At 31.4% G+C, this 17,778-nt stretch overlaps 2 protein-coding genes across 2 annotated transcripts; both read left to right on the top strand.

Annotated features, from left to right (window-relative positions):
- The first annotated feature begins 1,882 nt into the window (after positions 1 to 1,882).
- Positions 1,883 to 3,264, top strand: LOC123298943 (cathepsin B-like). The gene is made up of 4 exons (XM_044881044.1): positions 1,883 to 2,197; positions 2,274 to 2,474; positions 2,634 to 2,898; positions 3,050 to 3,264. Exons 1-4 carry the CDS (start codon positions 1,883 to 1,885, stop codon positions 3,262 to 3,264), a joined length of 996 nt encoding a protein of 331 aa, XP_044736979.1.
- A 1,992-nt stretch (positions 3,265 to 5,256) lies between these two features.
- On the top strand, positions 5,257 to 7,449 carry LOC123299063 (cathepsin B-like). The gene is made up of 5 exons (XM_044881214.1): positions 5,257 to 5,422; positions 5,919 to 6,262; positions 6,340 to 6,540; positions 6,658 to 6,922; positions 7,112 to 7,449. Exons 2-5 carry the CDS (start codon positions 5,927 to 5,929, stop codon positions 7,312 to 7,314), a joined length of 1,005 nt encoding a protein of 334 aa, XP_044737149.1. The 5' UTR covers positions 5,257 to 5,422; positions 5,919 to 5,926; the 3' UTR covers positions 7,315 to 7,449.
- The last annotated feature ends 10,329 nt before the right edge of the window (positions 7,450 to 17,778 follow it).

Raw genomic sequence — 17,778 nt, 5'->3', positions numbered from 1 at the left:
ATTTGATATCCACGAATTTTTGATGTTGAGGTTGGTTTTAGCCAAGTTTCACTAAGCAATACAACATCAATGGGATAGGTAAATAAAATGAGAGCCAGGTTGGATTTATTTTGATTGAGGCTTCGGATGTTCCATTGAAGCAGTTTGAGTTCTTGGGACACCTGATCCATTAGTGATTTTATTTATAATAGCTTGTACAATGTTTGCTTTGATAGTTGGGTCTAATTCAAAGGAGTTCAAAACTGAGATAAGTGTAGAAAAAAATGGGTCGTTGGGGGAGGGTAAGGTAGTAGAAGTAGATGTTAAGCTATAAAATATGGGAGAATTCGACCTACCGTTGGGGTTAATCAACAGATTATCAATTTGGGCCGCAATAGGATTTGTAAGGGGAGAGGAATCTTTTCGTTTCTTGGGAACAGGGGCGGTAGTTGGTGAAGTAGTAGCCTTAGAGTACGTTCGTCGAATTGTTTGTCTAGTCGTTGTGGCGATTGGAGAAGAGTTATACGACAGTAACGGAAATTGTTGCGGGGTAGACGACACATTAATAGGATTAGGAAGGGTTACATTGCTTAAGATTTTGGGTACTTTACCACTGGCTTCAAAATATGTTAAGCCATCTGAGGCCATAATTTTTTTAATGGCAACTTGCCTTTTATACTCTGGACAGTTCTTATAGGTAGCAGAGTGGTCACCATTGCAACTAATGCATATTTTTGGTAAGCTGTCATCTTTTGTGCAATTCAATGATTGGTGGTCTTCGGAGCATTTGGCACAACGTGGTGAGCTTTTACAATTTTTTGTAATGTGCCCAAATCTACAGCAATTGTAACATTGGGTCACGGGAAATGTGTACATTTCTACGGGACGGGAACAATAAAATAGGGTAATATAATCGGGAAGATTTCTACCTTCAAAGGTTACTTGAATGGTTGAGGAAGGTTTATAGGATGGTGTGCCATCGGGGGATGTTGTTCTTCTTGACATTCGATGAACTTTTAGAATGTTTATGTTTTTGTTGTTTTTCATATTATCAAGAATAATTTGTTCATCAATATTTTCATCGATGTCTTTAACAACACCCACTCGAGTGACACAGTGGGTAGGAACATAGGCGCGAAGGTTTTCAGTTTTTAGTACAGGATTGTCCAAGAAAGAGTTAGCGGCAGTACGGGAGTTAAATTGGATACAAATCCTATTGCGTCCCAAGTTTTCTATTTTGACAATGTTGGGTACATTATTATTAAACAATATGCGCCCAATTGCCAACGGATGCAATCTTCCTAGATTTTTTTCATTTGACTCTAAAAATACTTTGAAGGGTCCTAGTGAATTTATCGCATATTTGTAGACAGGTTTTTCCTTCGTAGAGATATTGGGTAGATCGGGTGGATTATTAATATTTACTGGAGTATCGGGATTTGGAGGAGGGTCTTCCAGACCCCTCCGAGAAGGGTCTGGCGGAGGATCATCCTCAGCCACCTCTTAAAAGTTGATTTTATTTGTAAAAAAACTCAATAAAAATTTTAATTAATTTAAATGTACTAAAAGACACAATAAGTTTTTAGAAAAAATATAGTAAAAACAAATTTAGTATTACAAAAACAGATATATATATATATATATAAAGTATCCGACTCACCTAAGTTATAAACAAAAAAGGTATATCACAAACAAACAAACAAAATTTTAACAATTATGCAGTAATATTGGATTTATCAATTTATTTTATTTTTGATAAAAATAATAATTCTTGTTATTGTTGTAGACAATTAAATATTTATGTCTTCTCTCTATAAGAGTTGTAACAAGAATCGAAATAAACGTTGATTTTTATTAAAAATATTTTTCAGATTCCATTATGTTAAAATTATGGTTATTATTAATGTTTGGCGGAACGCTATGTCTAGGATCTAGATTTGATTTTCATCCATTATCCGATACATTTATCAATCAAATCAATAAACATGTATCAACATGGACAGCTGGCAGAAATTTTGCACCAGATTTATCAATGAAATACATCAAAAGATTGATGGGAGTACATCCCGATTCACATAAATACCGTTTACCAGAAAAGGAGGATCATTTATTTATGCCAGCTAAAGCACTACCAGAAAATTTTGATGCACGTCAACAATGGCCAAATTGTCCAACAATTCATGAAATTCGAGACCAAGGCTCATGTGGATCATGTTGGGTGAGTACGAAAAAAAACCACACCTTTAAAATTTTGCTTGTCCTGCGATTATTATTTTAAACATTGTATTTTTCAGGCATTTGGAGCTGTTGAAGCCATTTCGGATCGTTTTTGTATCCATTATAATGGTACCAATCATTTTAGATTTTCTGCAGAAGAATTAGTTTCATGTTGCGAAATGTGTGGATTTGGATGCGACGGTGGTTATCCAAGTTTTGCTTGGCGATATTGGGTAAGAAAAGGCTTGGTCAGTGGCGGAGCATATGGTTCAAATCAGGTAATAATAATCAATCCAGATAATGTATTTTCAATTTTGCATATACAGAGATATTTGGATGCATAGTTTAAAATGGCCCACCAAGCCGTAACCTTATTTTAGAATTTACAGTTAATGATACTGCAAATTATTTCAAATAAATTATATAACTTTTTTTAGGGATGTCAACCTTACGAAATTCAACCATGCGAACATCATATAAACGGTACACGTCCCGCATGTAACGGCTTGGATAAAACTCCAAAATGTCATTTATATTGTACAAACAAAGAATATGCGACTGAATTCAGAAAGGATTTACATTTTGGTCAACGAGCGTATTCAATCAGTAGTGATCAAGACAAAATTAAAATGGAAATTATGCAAAATGGACCTGTGGAAGCTTGCCTGACTGTTTACGAAGATTTTTTACAATATAAATCAGGTAAAATATTGTAAAAAAATGCCATTTTATGTTGCTATTGACGTGCTATAACGTCAAAATATTTTTTAAGACAGCCCTGTATTTCGTTAGGGAGTCATTACGATCAAAATATTTATAAAAGTCACTCATAAATTAAATTTGTTTTTTGTAGGTGTTTATCAACACGTCCAAGGTAAGGTTTTAGGTGGCCATGCAGTTAGAATGTTAGGCTGGGGTATTGAGAATGGTATCCCATATTGGTTAATTGCAAACTCATGGAATGCTGATTGGGGTGACAATGGATATTTTAAAAAAGTACGTGTAATTGATCATTGTGGTATCGAATCTGAAATTTCGGCTGGACTCCCTGCACAGGACTTAAAATAATTTTATTATTTTATAATTTAATATTTATTTTTTATGATTAAGTAAATGTTGTTATTTTTTTGATACCAAATATAAAAAACCTAAGAAAAATTAAAACAGTGTAAAAATCTTAACATTGTGGCACATCGCTGCTACATTACCAACTCTTTACGGAAATTTCACGCAATCGGTGAAGGGTTAACATTATATCATGTTAATATTTCTATTGTTAACAATTAAAACATGAATTACAATCCTACTCTATCCGGTATCCTTGAATTAATTTCCGGCCAAAATACGAAATTTAAAATTTGCCCCAACGACTACGATGTAATCATCAGCAGTATGAATTAGCCTTTTTCATAAGGTTCATCCGAGACCCTTTAAAATCACCTCGTCTTTCAGGAAAAAAAAGGAAAACAACAAAACAGTAAATAGCTATTAAATAGACAAATCGTTCACGCATTTGATCTCTAGGGCGACTCAAAGGACAAAACATACATACATAGGCTGAAATCCTGACTAAAACGGGTAAGTAAAAAAAAAAAAAAATAGCGACTTTAACAGTCGGGACCTATTATTGGGAATATTAGAGCCCCTGTAGATTTGAATAGGTCCCGACTGTTGTCGCTATGTAAACTGCAGAACTTCAGAACTTGTTTTTCCTTTTCAGTTTATATTTAACTCAGCCGGAGTTTTTGATTTTTGAAATATTTTTTTTATTCCAAAAAATATTTTATTTTACGGATATACACTAAATAAATTCACACAATCTCTGCGGTCGCTAATGACCTAGACGCTAAAAGCGACCTTAAAATTAAAAAAAAATTACACAACTCGCTTATGCAACTTGTATTACAAATGTGTAATAAGCATAGTGAACTTCATTCTTATAATATTGCTATATGAGATTGAATTTTTCGGTTTCAGTAAATTGATAGGTTATAATTCTACGAACGCAATCATCTTTATGAAGACATAATTTTTTTTTAATCCACATATTGCTAACAAAAAAATTACAAAATATTTGGATTACTAGAATATGACAAAATAATAATTTCTACATATTTTCATCATAATATTTGATTGTTCATCTCTTTCTTTCTTACTTCAATCCCGTTGTTTTCTATTTTATTTTTCAAATCTTTTCGTTTACACCTTTACACAAAAATGTAACTGCACGATAAGAATTTTAAGAATTTTATCATTGTTTCTGATATCTTTTTTAGCAAGCAAATAAATAAACCAAATTATTTTGATGTAAGAAAATGTCTTGGAAGTGAGATACAAAATCAGATCTATGAATTGTTTATAAACACAAAGCATAAACAATAGTTATTTGTATTCAACAACATACGCGCCAAATCGTCAAATTATATAAGATTTTCGTATTTTTTGGGACTGATATGAACGCCATTCATTTCAATTGTTAGAGCACCCCCAAAAACATTTCCGACCTACTGTGACAATTTTTATCAGCATGCTTATTTCGAATTATAAGAACTGAATATTTTTTTCTTAAGTCTAAACTATGCGGGTTGATTATTTAACTCAACTTTAAAATCGGATTTGAAAAAAAGCCAGAAATTTTATATATTTCTAGGCTTTTAAATAGGCTGTCTTGCCACAAAATATCTAAAAATGCTGACATAATTTATTAATTTTGTATGTTTTATCCATAGTTTAAATGGCATCAAGATCCATTTTGATTAACAATAAAAATACAATCGTTAAATCCGACCCATTTTTCGGTTTAAAGACTACACCCTGTAAACGGAAAGATGTTTAAACAATTAACCGTTGAATAATTCTCTTATATCATTATTTAAAACATGGCCTACAGTTTATTGTTGCAAACGTTCTTTATAACCCAATAAAAATGTAGACACGGCGCACATGATGAAATCAATAACATAGCCATGTGATGTCATGACCTCGATACTGTAATAATAATAATAATAATTATAAGAATATTTTTATCAGCTGATTCAGATTTTAATGAACTTCTGGATCTTTGTTATCTAAAAAACACAATAATAAAATATACTATTCATCGTTCAGTTTGTGAGAGTAGAGAGTAGTCTCTAAAACTGATGCAACGCACTTTGATTAAACAATACAATCAACTTTAATTAGTTTTGTTTTTTTTAGTTTAAGTTAATCAACAGATCAAATTCATGTAAGTCATTATTTCTCTGTTAAATTATTTATTAATCAAATATTTTGAATTTAATTTTGAAAAAGTTTAAATAAGTTTGTTCTTTATTGTTAATTCCTTTGTTTTGTAAAGTATTTAACTTCATTTAAAAATGACGTCTTTGATTATAAATAATAGGTTTTTTAAATCTGTGATTTTAAAGATTTTTTAATTTTGCCTAAACTTTTTGTAATCTATCTTTAAAATTTAATTTAAATTAATTAAATAAGCTATTAAACCTTTTCATAAAATATTTCTTTAAAAAAATTCAGTTCATACTTTGTGTAAAACATATGTGCAACGTGTATTGCCTATATAGACGATTGAATAGTCATCAAAAAATTTCTTTGAAAAAGAAATTGTCTTTCGATGTTTTGAATATTCTGCAACGACTAAACTTAGAAAACCTTGGTATATTTCATATACACATGGTATAAAAACTGAAATAAACGTTGTTTTTTATTAAAATGTTTTTCAGATTCCATTATGTTAAAAATATGCATATTGTTAATATTTGGCGGAACGCTATGTTTAGGATTAAGTGATTTTCATCCATTATCCGATAAATTCATCAATCAAATCAATAAACATTCATCAACATGGACAGCTGGCAGAAATTTTGCCCCAGATGTTTCAATGAAATACATCAAGAGATTGATGGGAGTACATCCCGATTCACATAAATACCGTTTACCAGAAAAGGAGGATCATTTATTAATGTCAGTTCAAGAACTACCAGAAAATTTTGATGCACGTCAACAATGGCCACAATGTCCAACAATTCGAGAAATTCGAGACCAAGGCTCGTGTGGATCATGTTGGGTGAGTATAAAAAAAATCACCCATTTAAAATTTTGCTTGTCTTGCTTGATTATTATTTCAATTATTGTATTTTTCAGGCATTTGGAGCTGTTGAAGCCATTTCGGATCGTTTTTGTATCCATTCCAATGGTACCAAACATTTTAGATTTTCTGCAGAAGAATTAGTTTCATGTTGCCGAATTTGTGGATTTGGATGCAACGGTGGTTTTCCAGGTAATGCTTGGCGGTATTGGGTAAGCAAAGGCTTAGTCAGTGGCGGATCATATGGTTCAAACCAGGTAATAATTATTTATCTTCAATTTTGCGTATATAACATTTTAGCCAAAACACTATTGTAAAATTTACAGCTAATGATACTCAAAATTATTTGAAATTAATTTTATTACTTTTTTTAGGGATGTCAACCTTACGAAATTCCACCATGCGAACACCATGTAAATGGTACACGTCCTGCATGTAGCGGTGAGGGTAAAACTCCCAAATGTAAAAAGGAATGTACAAACTCAGAATATTCTGTTCCATTCAGAAAGGATTTACATTTTGGCCAACGAGCGTACTCAATCAGTAGTGATCAAGACAAAATTAAAATGGAAATTATGCAAAATGGACCTGTGGAAGCTGCTTTAACTGTTTATGAAGATTTATTACATTATAAATCAGGTAAAATATTTATTGAAACGCATAAACCTTATGGGAATTCTGGATTCCCAAGGCTAAATTGTTTGAATTTTTGATATGTTGTAATTCTAAGCTTTCTGAAGAAATTACTTAATGGGGGCTATGGACACAAAGTGTCAACGAAGTTCGATATTTATAGAAATCACTCATAAATTAAATTTGTTTTTGCAGGTGTTTACCAACACGTCCAAGGTAAAGTTTTAGGTGGCCATGCAATTAGAATGTTAGGCTGGGGTGTTGAGAATGGTACACCATATTGGATAATTGCAAACTCATGGAACACTGATTGGGGTGATAATGGATACTTTAAAATATTACGTGGATCTGATCATTGTGGTATTGAATCTGGAATTGCAGCTGGACTCCCTGCATAGGATTCAAATTAATTTTTATTATTTGATAATCTTACTTATCATGACAATTAATTTTGGTGATAAAATGAATTTATTTATTTTTTGTTACCAAATGTAAAAAAACGTAAGAATGAATAATTCCTATTTTTATCTAAATTGTTTTGTTTAAAAAAAATATATTTGCTTTTTTTTTATAAATAAAGTTTTGTATAAAACACAAAAAAATCAGGCCTAATTTCAATTACGATTTATAAGTTTTTTTACTCAAAATGGCCCACCATATATGCTATTATTTGCACTACTCGATGCTAGATGGTTCTGCCGTGTAAATATGAAGCATTTCATATCAGCATGCGTCGAAAATAAGCACTAATATCTATTATCGTGGAGAATCCAAATTTATCAATAAAATTTTCTTTCTGTGAAACATCTTCAAAAATTTTTTATGCGCCCACAAGGCCCCTACACAATTGCCTATTCTTCATACTTGTCTACAAAAGAGAACATAGAATTTACAAGAAATTTCGTAGATATAAAATTGGGCATCTAGTCGAAGCGAAGCTAACTTACTAAATCACTGATCAAGAAGGTTTTTGGACAGTGATAATGAGTTGTAATATCAAGAAGTACCATTGACGTTTCACAGTTGGTTTAGCTCGATTTTTTGAGATATACCTACTCATAATGTGCTTATCGTAACATGTAGTGGGTGTAAACACCTCACATACCCACGAACGTGTTTGAAGGGATTTTTATAGAGCCTCAAATACGACATTACTTTCAATAATAAATTGAATAAAGAAGAAAGAATCCATGGTACATATTTTTACTAATTTTCACGGAAAATCGACAGCTGAAAACTATGAAACAAAAGATATAAGTGAAGCCTTGCACGTTATTGGCTGTAAAATGTTCCTAAACCTGAATATTCTGGAATCATATTATTTTTTACCTCAATGTAAAGAGAACCTTAGTGATGAGCATGGTGAGCGTTTCCACCAGGATAAAGCGGGTATGGAACATCGTTATCAAGGAAAGTGGGGCTTTACTAGGCCTGTAGACTGTTGTTGGGCGTTAAGAAGAGAAGCTGTAGATCTCAATTACAAAAGAAAAAGTAATTAAACATTATACTTTTAAAATTATAAACATTGATTAATGTAAATAAAGTTTGAACTGAGATGTAAACCTTTTTATTGATTTTTACAAAGAATCCGAGCTAACTAAGACATCAAATTATGGCCATATTGTGAACGTTTTTTAGCTTGACGCTTATCATCGCCAAAAGACCGTATGATCTCCCGGACTATTAACTTTGCTTGTAAAAATGGTATTTTAATGAATGATTGTAATAGCACCTTAATAAGTTACCAACTCTAGCTTGCTTCGTTTAGCTTAGCTAGGTGTATTGAACGGTGTACGGTGTTGGTACACACTACACGGCTACACCGCTACACCGTTACACGGTGCATTCAATGAAGCTACATAGACTACAGGCGTGTCCATATATTTACAATACAACCAATCGTATCCATAATGGGCAGTTCTAGCAATCAAAGGGGCCAAGCAACCAACATGCTACAAAAGTACAAACAAACGGCAACAGATTCAAGATTATTGTAATCAACTCTCATATTAGCAATTATTATTTCAAAATATATATAAATCTTTGTAATTCATTGCAAAATAAATACTATATTTGACATCTGCTTCAAATTTGGATTTTAGACTGGGTATTTAATCAGAAAAATTGAATCAAGACTCTGATTTGGACGATACTTGCATCAATTGTTAGAATCCGTCCAAAGAAAAATATTTATAACATATGCTCCGATAATCCAGAAACAAGTTTACTTCGAAAAATAACGTTTTAACGATTTTTTTTTTGAATTTTGATGTGCTTTATGGAATCGATAAAAGATGTAAAACTGAAACAATACTGATAAATGACGTTAAGATTTAAATCGTTATATTTCGAAATAAATGTGAATGAAAATTGTATCGGAATAGGCAAGAAATGTTTTTTGGAGGGATTCTAACAGTTCCGACGCATTTTTCGGGCTTAGTATTAGAATACTATCTATATATTGATAAATGATAAGTAACCTGGTAGTCTAAATTGGAATTACTAGAAACGGAGACTCCATTTACTGTTTTAAGTAGTACTAATTATTATTGCCAGTTGGTGGGGTTTATCTGATTTGAATTTGAATATTTTTATTGGCCTTTAAAAATGGTAAGTACAAGTATTGCCATCTGGTAGTCTAAATTCCGAACTACTATAAACGTGTCCATTTTCTGTTGTCATTAGTACGAATTGCCACCACAAGTTGACGGGCTTGAAACTCCTAGTTATCAATACTATCTGGATTGTTTTTTGCGACAATACTTCTTATACTTCCGTGTACAAAGTTGGATCCCGGAATTAGTCCTTTTTTATGGATTTTAGACTTAAAATTATAAATGGTGGCGCTATCTATTATAGACTAAAAATAAAGCGCGTCAGATTCAAATTATATATCATTTTGAATAATAATTGTTATTTTAATGAAGTTGGTTTTCAAATCCTATGGGTTTTTGAAGTGATAATCATTATGAAAATTGATGACAAAAGATGATTTTTGAGTTGTGTGACAGCTTTAACTAGTTATCTTTTATAGTTATGGTTAATAATTATTGTTAAATTCACACTTGTTAATATTTTTTTTTTTGTGTTAAAAATTGCCATTTCAATTTGTGCAGGTAGTTTTAGGTAGTTTTTTTCACTTTCTGATTGAAAGTTATGTTGTTTTGATCCTAAAAATCAAAATAAAAAATTCTATGAATTTCTTTATTACCTATCTAACCTTCGTGGTGTTTTTACTTCAATTTTTTGCAAGTCCAGTGAAAATTCTTCGCCTGAAGTGATTAAAAAAAATTTAGTCCGGTTGCCTATTGCAACCTTCTAGTAAATGTAGTTTTCGTTCAAGTCCAAACTTTTTGTGTTTTTATCGCATCGAAATAAAAGCTTTTAGCACAGGTTTCAGTGCGATATCTCAAAACTATTCACTTAATCGATAAATGGAGCCGATTTTTTCGGTCAATATTACCCCTAAATACCAATTTTTTATAAATTCCGGAGAAAAATGTAATTTTCTCGATTTTTTCGAAAGAGTGTCTCCTTAAGAAAATTTCCAAAAATGGACAAACTTTTTTTTTTCTTCGATTTGGATAAAAGTCTTTTGACTCAAACCCGTATCAAATGGATGATATCTCGGAGCGTCTTCAATCGATATTTTAAAAGCTCGAAAATAACCAATTTGTAGGTTTGTAACCAAAAATACTTGTTATTGATTATTTTTGAATGCAATAAAAGCTTGTTCTCAATATGAATGTTTACTGAAACAGAAAGTTATTGGTTTTGCTCTTAAAGGTGATATCCTCCTCAGCTTGTGTTTTTTTGGAGTAATTCTGAGAATAAAAAATGATCAGAGAATATCTGAAGTGATCTTGTAATAAATGACCGTAAACCCATAATGAAGGGAAAATATCGGAGGATTGATAAAGGTTAATTTGTCCGTAAGGAAACTTCGTTGTTTGAGTGTCGAATTAATGGAAATCGAATTTTTCGATGACATTTTATTCTGTCCTTTATGTTCAAAGAAAATTATTTACAAAGAAGTGGCGAGAGCGTTGAAAAATAATTTTTTGGTGTTTTACAATTTCAATTCATTTTTCAACTTTTTCGACATTTTTAAACTTTCTGTCATTTTTTTCCACGTATGCTGTGGCTAATAACTTTTTTATACCATATGTGGCAGGAAAAAACAACTGTGGAAAAACACAATATTCGAAAAATTCGATTTTTATTACTTTCAAAACTTAAGACTTACCCTAATCAAACCTCAAAAGGTAGATAAAATCAACCATATAAAATACGTGTCATTATTAGCTCACGGTCTCTTATAAAATTAGACGGTAAATTCTTAACTTTGTATTATTCATGCAAAATATATTTTTATATTATAAAAAAAAATTATTGTAACTATTAATTAAGACATTATAATATGATGATGATTAACAAACTAACTATCTGTTAGATGTTGGAGAGGGTCTATTTGGATCTATTGGATCTGAGGTCTGACTTTGTGTGCTTAGTTACAACAAGAAGTATGTAATCATTAACCAGTCACAAGTCTATAGGTGGCATTTTAATATTTATTTATTTATTTATAATTTTATGATTCAACTTTTTAACTCTTTGTGTGTGAAATTTTTAACCGCAGATTTGTAACTCATTAGTTTATCATAAATGGTTTGTTTTCATTTTAGATCGCTTTAACTTCTAGATTTCATAGTTTAAGCGTTGATCGTACGAACTAGCGTGATGGGACGAATGTTCTACTTTGTATATTGTCGATTGCGAATGTTAATTTCCAATATTTGCAAATACGAACATTAACTTCCAAATGAAATGCTTGAAAATTGTATTATAAACAGGGTTGACCAATTTAATCTATTACGGCTAATAGCTAGTTTTGTAGCTAACCAATCAAAAAAGTAGAGTAATCATGGGAGATATCATGTTCTTACATTAGATCGGAACGATTTCTCCGAGTTGCTTTATTACTCAATTTAGATCCTTAAAAGAAAGAAATAGAATTAAACTTTAAATTAGAAAGTTGATCCTCATAAAAAAAGCTAACATTTTTTATTTACGAATATTTTTTCGAAAATCGGTAGCATTCGAAGGAAATGCGACATAAAACTATAATTTTTCGTAGGAAGATGTAATCTAAATTCATGTGTAGACATCTGTGAACTCCGTCCAATTATAATCGGCGTTCTTTTAACAAATATACTTAAATAAAAAATAAATACAAATTTTAATATCCCCTACGGATTACACGACTCTGTGTGGGCTTTACCACACCAGAGATCAATCCAAATATCTTTATATATAAATTATTTACAAAAAAAATGTTGGAATTTTCCAGAAAGTTTTCGTCATGATTCAGAATCTTTTTGTCATAATGCTTGGGAATTTTAAACCTAAAAAAGATTTTATCTATCTAGAATCTAAATATTCGTGTTGTGTATTATACGAGGGTATTTCTAATTTAGTTTTAAGTAAGGAATACTTAGAAATATTAATGATAGAAATAAAATTTTGGTTCGAATGACATTTTAATAGAAAGTAAACTTATTAGCAAAGACATAGAAAAGAAAAACCAAGTGTCTCCATTCATATAAGGGATTGCGAGCAGGGTAGATTTAGGGTTAAAAAAATGTTAAATTTAGGGTTGTAATGTATCTGCCTTGGCTTTCGAAATATCGAAAGCTGAATTATTAAACAAAATTTTCAATTTTCAATATTTTGAAAATTACGCTAGATATCAAAATATTTTATTCTTACTTTTCATCTTATATCGTTAAGTTAAAATATAATTCACCATCAGAATTTAAAAAAATACCGTAGAAACGAAGTTACATTAATACAGAGACTCTAATTATAAGGCCCATTGTATGCAATTAGTAGAAAAAAAATTTTCGAAGAATCAAAGACATGTACAGTATTGATCAAAAAAATTTTGTATATGGTTAAATATTATCGATAAATTATGCGTAAATAAATATTAATGCCATTTCTTTTTGGTTTAGTATGGTAGCAACGAAACTACATAACTAATACCATAGCCATGATAGCCATAATAATAATATAAGGTATCGAGTTGATTAGAAACCTGACTGTGGAATTTTTATAGACATAATAACTCTATCAAATTTAAAATGGCTTAAGGCTATCTTCAAACAGAATTGGGTATAATAGAGATATATAATACAATTTACTATACATATAATAAGCACATTATACGTTTAAGGGGAAATTGGGGTCCATATGGTCATATCGTTTAGACAAATTGATTAGAAAATCTTTACCATGGATATTGTGAAAATTTTTTTAAAGAATTTTTATTGGTAAGTCTGCATTTTAAAAAGTTTGTAAAATATTTTAGCTTTGATGATCCTCGAATTATGGAGGAGCAACTCTACAAGATATGACTCAACGAGAGAGGACTGGAAGGTCAGCGGAGGATCAAGACATGGCCAAATTTGGTTCACAGACGGCTCCAAAACCGCAGAGGGTGTTGGCGCGGGGTTTTGCGGCCCAAGGAGGGCTAATGACACATCCATCCAGTTGGACAGTTACAATACTGTATTCCAGGCAGAGCTGGTAGCCATCATGAGATGTGCTGACCATCTCCAATTGGCCAATTTGAAGGATGATGTGATTAGTATCTGCACAGACAGTCAAGCAGCACTCAAAGCGCTATCAAACTGTACAGTGTCATCGCGACTCGTCAAGGAGACTGGAAACAGTCTAAACAACCTGGCGAGGTACAATAAAGTCAATATTACCTGGATCCCCGGACACTCTGGTTGGAACAGTAATGAGAGAGCAGACAAGCTAGCCAAATTGGGAACCACCATGGCTCCCACTCAAGAAAAGCTTGCGAGGATGCCATACCAAGAAGGTCTTAACAGATTAGGAGATAATCTGAAAAACCAATAATTAAAGGCATGGACCAGCTACGAGGGAGGGCGAATCGCCAAAAGCCTGTTGGGTAACAGGCTTTTGTGGGTAAGGAAACTCGCTCGGTAACAGAGCCGAGGAGATCTTGAAACTAAACAGAGCTGATATTAGAGTCATCGTAGAGTTACTCACAGGGCATGATAACCTGAACAAGTTCCAACATCGGATTGGAAAAAGACAATCTCCCGCGTGTGACAGATGCGGAGAAAATTCAGAAGGAACATCGATCCACTTTCTCTGTTACTGCCCGGCGCTCAAACAGCAGCGAAGGAAATGGTTTGGTCCGGCCATAGTCGAACCAGAAGAAATTAGGAAACTCAGCGCTAGGCAAATCCTGGGTTTCAGTACATCAGTTGGTTATAATAGCCACTGAAAAGCGTAGCGGGGATAGAGTACAAGGGCCTATTTGGCTAGGTGCTCTGAACTATTGCTTCGAGGCTCGATGCTCGAGCATGGCCCGCTAACCTCCATACCCATACCCATCCTCGAATTAGGAAATTTATTAGACAGAAAATTCATTAAAATATACAGGGTAACTTTCTTAAGTTGACATATGCTTGAAACTCGATAAATATATTTAATCGAGAATTTAATAAATAAATTAAAAAAGCTTCAAACGAAAAATGTTATTTTCAAAGGCACTCATCTTATACCGGCATCGAATTCGATATATAAGTTTTCAGGTTCAATTAAAACCTCACTTTGATTCATAACTGACAAACATTAAATGAAAGTTTTAAATTATAAAGTTGTTCTTTATAAATACGCAAACATTTTTTTGCTAACCGAATTATTTCTTCAGAATAGAAACGATCTTCATTTCCCCTATTCCCCTAAAATATAAAATTATAGGTTTTGATTTTAATACGAAGAATAACATTAAAAAAAAGCGACTGAGCCGCGCGTTACCAGAGGCGTAACCATAATAGTGAATTTGAGAGTTAAAATACGTATTGTTTGATATAAAGAAAATAGTTAAAGAAAGAAAAATTTAATTCCTATAAATGTGTACATCTACACCTTACTTGGAAAAGGGATCTTCTTCTCCTCGAAAAAAATAATTTACTTGATATAATTACAAAATATTGAAAATTATTTGAAATTAAAATTTTTCTAAATGAAATAGCATTCAAAGATCAAAATTATTTGATTCTAAATCATAATAATTTCTATATTGTAAAGGCTTCCCAAATTAATTGCTTTAGCATCCGCTCATGAATCATGATAGCGAGGACATTGAGTGTTAAAAAAATGAAAGGAAACAAGACAAAAGAATATCTCAAATGTTTATAATTTTAAGAGAGATCTTGTGATCCGAAGCGCTCACTATGTGACTTTTTTTTTTATAAAGATGTGTTTTTTGTTTCATCTTCATCTTGTTTCAAAACAGTTGTACGTAAATTGGACAATATTTTCAAGAAATGAAGATTGATGGAGACAAAACAAACTAGAATCGACAAAATAAGTTAAGGATGATATAGAGTGGCGAGCAGTGTGACAACAAACATAGCGTTTATACTTATACTGAATAGGATCGTAGTTTAATAAAGATTATTGATAAACGCACAGAAAATCGTAGCGGGAAAGACAAATAGCATTTGAACATCTGCAATATATTGCTGACATTGTAACTTCCAATAGTTCCAATCATAAATTAACCTCATTTTTATACTTTTTGGATCAAAATTACCCACTGAGATTCATCAAATTCTAAAACAAAAATTTGATTGCGTTGTATATCCAATTTTGATAAAACTCAGTATATAAGGTAATTTTGGCCCAAAAATCGGGTGCATTTGATTACTGGTCGAATAGTTTTTGAGATATGGACTAAAATCGATCCAAATACTGCGATATCTCAGAAACTCTGCAATCAATATCTTTAAAATAATCTATTAAAATTATCCAATCTTTGATTTAGATAAAGGTATAGGTAATTAATTGCTCAAATTTCGTACAACCTTACAACTTTTTTTAAAGGATCCCACATGATTATAGTCGGTATTTATATACCATGGTCTTCTCTAGTCATGGTAGGTATTATGGTATCATAATATCGGTATTGTTAAACAAATTTTTAAACAAATAATTATAATAATATAGAATAGATGAGAAATTATGATGTTTATTAAAGATGGATGAATAGATCTTGTAATAGATCCAAGAGACCTATAAAAGACCTAACAACTGGATCCACACACACAACATTACAAACAAGATGATGAATGTTCAGCAAGTAACATTATTATAATTTTGATTGATAATTGAATGAAATATGAAGTCAGTGTAGAAATAATAATTACAGTAGTTGATACCTAATGTCAACAAGATTACTACACATCTTATAAATAAGCCTTGGCTTGTTGTTAAGGTTTAACGCACACTGACACTATAAAAATTTACCATGTAGAGAATGCGTAAAAGATTTTATTTCATTTTGCCATGCGATAACATGGTAGCTTAAAATTCCGGGAGATGGTACTTTTTTTTAGAAAATTTTCTCTTCTTATTTAGAATTTCTAAAATTTCTATTACTTTTTGAGATACTTGCAAAAATCTACCCCTATTTTATGTCCTGTATATATGTAATATATATCAAGGTATATTAAGTTTAGTCCCAAGTTTGTAACGCTAAAAATTATTGATAACACGAACAAAATTTTGGTATAGGTGTTCATAAAATCATCAAATTAGTCCATTTCCGGTTGTCTGCCTGTCTGTGATCCCGATACCGTGCTTAGGACGTAAAAACTAAGGTCGAGTTTGTAAATGAGCAACATAGAAAATAGAGATAGAACAAAAGTTTAAATATAAAAAATGTTCCTTATAAAAAAATAATCAACATTTATACATTAACGTCATTTTTTTCCAAAACTATAACAGAAAGGGATTTGCAAATTTGCAAGTAGCTTCAACTAGTAGTCTTGTTAAACATTTTTGAAAAAAACGAAAAAAAATCGAGAAAATACTTTCGAAAACCAAATAAAGGCCGCTATAATTGTGTTGTTTTTTTAAACTTTTCTAATTTATAATAAAAAAACTTTTAACAAAAAAAAACCGACTTCAAAAGAAAAACTTTTCCAAAACAAATTAATAAGCACTTAAAAGTAAAAAAATAACGATAATATAATGTAGTTAAAATTATTGTTATTTTTGGAGTCGGTGTCAGTCAAGCTATTTTAGAAAACTGCTGTCAGAGTTGATTCCTTGGCTGACACCGACTCCAAAAATAACAATAATTTTAACTACATTAAATTATCGTTATTTTTTTACTTTTTAGTGCATATTAATATATTTTGGAAAAGTTTTCCTTTTGAAGTCGGTTTTCTTTTTGTTAAAAGTTTTTTTTTTTATTTTGTGATTTTTAGTGAATCTGAAGTATACTCACTAACTTGTCACTAAAAAAAGAATCATCGAAGTGATATTGAGTAATTCGTCCTCTTGTCGTGCATACTTAATGCAAATTTAAGACTTTTATGGTTTTCTCATGGACGCTGTTGTCAGAACTGTACCAAAATGAAATGGGACCAAACGGAAAGCACCAGCTTTCAAATAGATAAAGAATCATCAAAATCGGTTCACCCAGTCAAAAGTTCTCAGGTAACAAACATAAAAAAAAAAATACAGTCGAATTGAGAACCTCCTTTTTTTTGGTTTGAAGTCGGTTAAAAATAGCTTTGCTTCAAAAATTGACATTTGACTGTTTCGTCGGAGTCATATACAAAAATTGGACCAATAGGATTTCTGGCAATATTCGGAATATTTATTTGAACGTAGGTCAATTGACAGAATGAGCAGAATGAGATCCTCGATTTTTGAGTGTGAAATTCTATCCAATGCCTACTCTATTTATTATAAATGTGGTAAACCCTATAATTTGCTTGAATCCCTGCTATAGCAGTACAATCCAACCC

The sequence above is a fragment of the Chrysoperla carnea genome, chromosome 4 (genome assembly GCF_905475395.1).
Source record: "Chrysoperla carnea chromosome 4, inChrCarn1.1, whole genome shotgun sequence".
Classification (NCBI taxonomy): Eukaryota; Metazoa; Arthropoda; class Insecta; order Neuroptera; family Chrysopidae; genus Chrysoperla; species Chrysoperla carnea.
The sequence above is the reverse complement of the archived record's forward strand: the minus strand, read 5'-3'. Positions and strand labels throughout refer to the sequence as shown.